A 6,000-nucleotide genomic window follows, 5' to 3' on the forward strand; every position below is an offset into this window, starting at 1 on the left:
GCGAGTGATTGTCTTTCTTTTGTTGCTTGATTAACATCAATGACTCGGACAATAGCAACTGAATTAGGCTGCTATCCCTTTAAACCGAATGCACGGTGACGGATGCAGTGTAGGCCTACTGATACACGTTCTCCCTACTGTTTACGCTCACAGCTGTGTTTACGTGAATACTCGTCAAAACGGACATTTCGACATCATTTTGTGTGTATTTCTCCGTTCGTGCGACGTGGAAGAGTACTCGCGTGCTGTGAGACGCACTTTCTGTGTGTGTATGCTTCAGTGTCTGCGCTCAGAAAACAGGACCGAATTGAGTTCTCTCTTGAGTCGTCAGATTTATGCATATGTCTGCTCTCCTCTTACTCCCACATATTGACATTCTTTTATGTTTTATGTGCCGTGCAGCAAGTGTATTTTAGCTTATGTCCCGCCGGTTCATATGTTTGCATCTAACCTTCTATGCAGCAGATTCCTTCTGAATGAATCTCTTCCCAAATTGTCCCTCCCTAACATTTTAGATTAGATAGATTTGTCATAATTTTTGTCATTCAAAAAGAGTTTTCGTTCATTATCATCTCGTTGTCGTCAGTGGAAAAAATGTTGTTGATGAAAATGATGATAAAGTATTGGTCAACGAAATGAACTCTGGTTGAGAGTGAGTCTTGAAGGACCAGCACCACATCCTCTTGTACCACTGTTTGAAGAATTGATCTTCCAGAATAGCAGGAAGTTTTAGGAGCTCATTTGTAGTCAATCTCTGCAAGACAGACTTTTCAGGATAGGAGATGGACTAAAAATGAACTCCTAAAACTTACTGCGACATGGAGTGAAGGAGAAGATGGAGAACTTGAAAAATAAGAAAAACTGCTTCGTGGAACGCGTTTACAGTTTAAAAGCAAATAGAAAGTCCTATTTTTTTTTATTTCTTTTCTTTATATTTATTTGCAGATTTGCAGATGTACAATGTTTAAAATGTTCATGTTTGAGCAGCTGCATTCCTCTAGATCAAAGATGAAAAAAATGGGATTTACTAAATAATTTTGACTTGAGTTGTTTATTAATGAGTAACGTCTCTATTGAGAGAACATGCTAATTTTTAATGTTAACAGGTTTACAGTGTTATTACAACATTTAACCACTTTTTATTCATTTAAAAATTGTGAAATTCTTTCAAATTTAAATCTTGTACAAGAACTACAGCAAAAACTGTTTAGTTTTTTGTAGTTTGCTGTTTTTCTAAAAATATTTTAGAAATTGTATTTGAATATTACCAGTATTAACTTCAATGATTTCATTAAATTCTTCGAACACGACTACTCAAAACGGTCTAAATTTATGAAGCCTACACATTGAAAACATTATTACTCTGAAATGTTTCATGTAAATGTTAAGTGTAAGTAAAATGTTTAGTACTGTAAGGTCTTTCATGACACTACATTCGCTGGCGTGTGAATTTGATAGGTGCTTGATATAAAATAAATGGTGCTTAAAGTCCTTGAATCTGGTGTTCATGAAAGAGTGGGAACCTTGTCAGACCCTGTTTACATCCATATCGATCAGATCACCTGACTCACACACACACACTGACACACACTCTCTCTCACAGGAACGAGTACCGGACGCTCCGGCAGGCCGTCATAGACATGGTTCTCGCCACTGAGATGACCAAACACTTCGAACACGTCAACAAGTTTGTCAACAGCATCAACAAACCGCTGGCAGCACTGGAGGAGAACGGGGTGAGAATCTCTCTCTCTCTCTCTCTGTCTGTCTCTGTCTCTGTCTCTGTCTCTGTCTCTGTCTCTGTCTCTCTCTCTCTCTCTGTCTCTCTCTCTCTCTCTCTCTCTCTCTCTGTCTCTGTCTCTGTCTCTGTCTCTGTCTCTGTCTCTCTCTCTCTCTCTCTGTCTGTCTGTCTCTGTCTCTGTCTCTCTCTCTGTCTCTGTCTCTGTCTCTGTCTCTGTCTCTGTCTCTGTCTCTCTCTCTCTCTCTCTCTCTGTCTCTGTCTCTGTCTCTGTCTCTGTCTCTGTCTCTGTCTCTGTCTCTCTCTCTCTCTCTCTCTCTCTCTCTCTCTCTGTCTCTGTCTCTGTCTGTCTCTGTCTCTGTCTCTGTCTCTGTCTCTGTCTCTGTCTCTCTCTCTCTCTCTCTCTCTCTCTCTCTCTCTCTCTCTCTCTCTCTCTCTCTCTCTGTCTCTGTCTCTGTCTCTGTCTCTGTCTCTCTCTCAATTCAATATGTGCTTTATTGGCATGACAATTGTTACAATGTATTGCCAAAGCATAGTGTTTACATTAAATATAGAACAAGTATAAATATATAAAAAAAATAAAAATAATAATAAATAAAAAAAATAAAAATACATGCATGTATATATAATTAAACAAAATAGAACAAATCAATTCTAGAATTCTGTGAACAGTTTAAAAGTTTGTGTTTGTGTGTGTGTGTGTGTGTGAGTGTGTGTGGGCGCATCACTGATTTGTTGACTCCTCCCTCTTTTTGTGACAGGCATCAATGTATCTTGCTTCTAGTGAGATACAATCTTGTTTTTCACCTAATAAATACTGAAGTTGTGTTTTCTTGTTTAACATTTTGAAGTCAGGGTAAAGTGTTTCAAATTGTGGATAAAATGCCTCTCTAATGTGTTGATAGTTAGGACAGCTGGTGAGGAAGTGTTGCTCTGTCTCCACTTCTCCATGAGTACAGTATGGACAGATGCGGCTCTCTCTGGGCAGCCAGTGCTGTCGATATCTGCCCGTCTCTATAGTCAGAGTATGACCGCTCAGTCTGTACCTCGTCATCTGTCTTCTTAGTTTACAGTCTTTCACTGTACTCAGATATTCTGCAGTTGTGTAATCTCTATTTAGGGCCAAATAACATTCAAGTTTACTTTGTTTTTCTGTTGTTTCTTTCCAATAGGTTAGATCATTTTCTTTTTGTTCTTTTATAATTTGGTTGGGCCAAATGTTGTGGCTGATTATTTGAGTGTCCTGCTGCTGGATGTTAGTCATGTTAGTCTGTGTTTGCAGCTTCAGGACCATCTGAATCAGGGGACTTTTTTCAGGGGTCACTTCATGGTTTTTAAGGGCTTTAAAATGATAAGAGTTGGGGTCGCTCATTTTTAAGTGTTTCCAGAATGTGATGGCTCGTTTCTCAATGTGCATCTCTCTCTCTCTCTCTCTCTCTCTCTCTCTCTCTCTCTCTCTCTCTCTCTCTCTCTCTCTCTCTCTCTTACACACACACACTTACTCACTCGGTCTCACGCTCACACACTCACTCTCTCTTACACACACACACACACTTACTCTCATACACACGCACGCACGCACACACACACACACAAAACCATCACAGAGTTTTGTGTGTGTTCAGGTAAATGGTCTTTAATGACCCAGAGAGTTTTGGGTTATTAATGAGGATGTTAATATTCATTCTGTGTGTGTGTGTGTGTGTGTAGGATAACGATGATGAGGACTCAGTGAAGAGCATCCTGACGGCTCCAGAGAACCGGATCCTGGTGAAGCGGATGTTGATCAAATGTGCTGACATCTCGAACCCCTGCAGACCGCTGGAGCTGTGCATCGAGTGGGCCGGGCGCATCTCAGAGGAGTATTTCGCACAGGTGTGTGTACGTGCGTGCGTGCTCGTGTGTGTGTGTGTGAGAGCACATGCGTGTGTGTGTGTGAGAGCGCATGCGTGTGTGTGTGTGTGTGAGAGCGCATGCGTGTGTGTGTGTGTGTGTGTGTGAGAGCGCATGCGTGTGTGTGTGTGTGTGAGAGCGCATGCGTGTGTGTGTAGATGTAGTTGTAAGAGTCCACCTGAGGAAAACTACCTCTAAAGTGTAAAGGCAGCAGCAGGGTTCAGTCGTGTCTCTCTCACAGACGGATGAGGAGAAGCAGCAGGGTCTGCCGGTGGTGATGCCTGTGTTTGATCGCAACACCTGCAGCATTCCCAAATCCCAGATCTCCTTCATCGACTACTTCATCACCGACATGTTCGACGCCTGGGACGGTAAGAAACTGATCATTTCAACTAGATTCTTACTGCAATCTTTTTGAATGTAATTGTCTATAATGAAGATGGAGCTGAGGTGATGCTCCTCTGAATTAACAAACCCTCCTGTTTAAATAATTTCAGATCTAATACATGTTGACATGATAATATTAATTGTTATTTCTAAAGTGCCTTCTCTGTGTTTCTAGCGTTTGCCGATCTGCCCAATCTAATGCAGCATCTGGACAACAACTTCAAGTACTGGAAGGGTTTGGATGAGAAGAAGCTGCGCAGCCTGCGGCCGCTGCCGGAGTGACACACAGACACACAGACACACAGAGACACACACACACACAGAGAGACACACACACAGAGAGACACACACACACAGAGACACACGCACACAGAGACACACGCACAGAGAGACACACGCACAGAGAGACACACACACAGAGAGACACACACACAGACAGACACACACACAGACAGACACACACACACACAGACAGACACACACACAGAGAGACACACACACAGAGAGACACACGCACAGAGAGACACACGCACAGAGAGACACACACACAGAGAGACACACACACACAGAGACACACACACAGAGAGACACACACACAGACAGACACACACACACACAGACAGACAGACAGACACACACACAGACAGACACACACACAGACAGACACACACACAGACAGACACACACACAGACAGACACACACACACAGACACACACACGTGTGAGAGAGGATGAGCGGAGCTAACGGTTGAGCAATGGACAGCGTCTCCTGTGAAGAAAGACTAGTGATCGCATCTGTGGAGCGCTATTTATTTTGGTCCAGCTGTTCCTTGTTTTTGTTTTTTTCATATATAATTAATAACTAATGATGAGAATCATGTTAGCTAATAAATCCCCTCAGAATGAGAGATGATCTAAACGCCAAAGGTGATTAACACGAATGATGATATTATTGTATTTAATATCTGCAGACTCAGAAGGAAACGTCATGTTTTTATTTCCGTGAGCATCTGTGAAGACTTCGGGCCTCGAAGGGTTTTCCTCCAGAGATGTTCTGTGAGATCGATCCACTGGCGAGACTGCTGCCTTATTTTATACGCTCTATTTATACGGCTCACGGCGCCGGCGACGGACTTCTGCGGTTTTTAACACGCTCACGTTATATGAAGTAAATCTCAATATTTTTATAGATGATGAATTTTACACTGGAACGATGTAAAGCATCTCAGACTCCTCGGAGAGGGATGATCACTCATTCTTCATGTCTGTGAAGACAGGCGGATTCTCTCCGTCTCATCAGGGTTCTGTGTTTCTGGGCTCAGACGGATGCGGCTCGCAGTGATTTACTCCATCGCACAGATGAATATACCATTGACCAGCACTTCCGATCTGATCATCTTCCTCTGAATCACGCCACAGACGGAGCGGCTTCAGCCCGGCTGCGCTTCGCTCCCAAATGGAAAGAAAAATGAGATTATATTTTGTATTTAGGACCATTATGATTTATTTGCGTCGTGACATGATTTTCATGATGAATTACCTCCTCTTTAAATTCTCATCTGTAATGTCAAAAGGAGTTATTTAAATTGTAAAGTATTTCTACATCATTGTAGTATTTGTTGTACTGCCCTTTTTGATTTAATAAAAAAAGCTATTTTTTATTGTAAAGCAGAACTACAATAATAAATGAAACTACGATAATAAAACTAACGTCCAGGTGAGACTCGGGGACGGTTTGTGCTTGATTGTCAGAACATGAGCAGAACTGGCTTGCATGCGGTGAAGTGTGAGCTGGATGTGTGTTTGATGGTTTGGTTCTGGATCTGCAGCTCGTTCGGAGAAGCTTCTGTAGCTCATTGCACCATTTTATGTTCATCAAACCTATCAAGAGCTGTTTTGGGGTTCTTATGCTGGTTATGTTTCATTATCATCTTCCAGTTCATAATCAGTTCTATGGTTTTTGAGCTCCAGTATGAAGATGC

General features: G+C 42.0%; 1 protein-coding gene across 3 annotated transcripts in view; it reads left to right on the forward strand.

Annotated features, from left to right (window-relative positions):
- Positions 1-5,746, forward strand: part of LOC306842953 (high affinity cAMP-specific and IBMX-insensitive 3',5'-cyclic phosphodiesterase 8A-like) — a 32,862-nt gene extending 27,116 nt beyond the window's left edge. For 2 of the 3 annotated variants that reach the window (XM_079374174.1, XM_079374175.1), the window contains exons 19-22: positions 1,604-1,736; positions 3,449-3,613; positions 3,873-4,002; positions 4,194-5,738. In XM_079374174.1, the coding sequence (XP_079230300.1) occupies positions 1,604-1,736; positions 3,449-3,613; positions 3,873-4,002; positions 4,194-4,300 (535 nt within the window). In that variant the 3' untranslated portion in view covers positions 4,301-5,738. Of the gene's footprint in view, positions 1-1,603; positions 1,737-3,448; positions 3,614-3,872; positions 4,003-4,193 lie in introns of all 3 variants that reach the window. The other variant, XR_013781798.1, reaches the window with a different exon arrangement.
- The last annotated feature ends 254 nt before the right edge of the window (positions 5,747-6,000 follow it).

This window comes from Barbus barbus (genome assembly GCF_936440315.1).
Source record: "Barbus barbus genome assembly, chromosome: 23".
In the NCBI taxonomy this organism is placed as follows: Eukaryota; Metazoa; Chordata; class Actinopteri; order Cypriniformes; family Cyprinidae; genus Barbus; species Barbus barbus.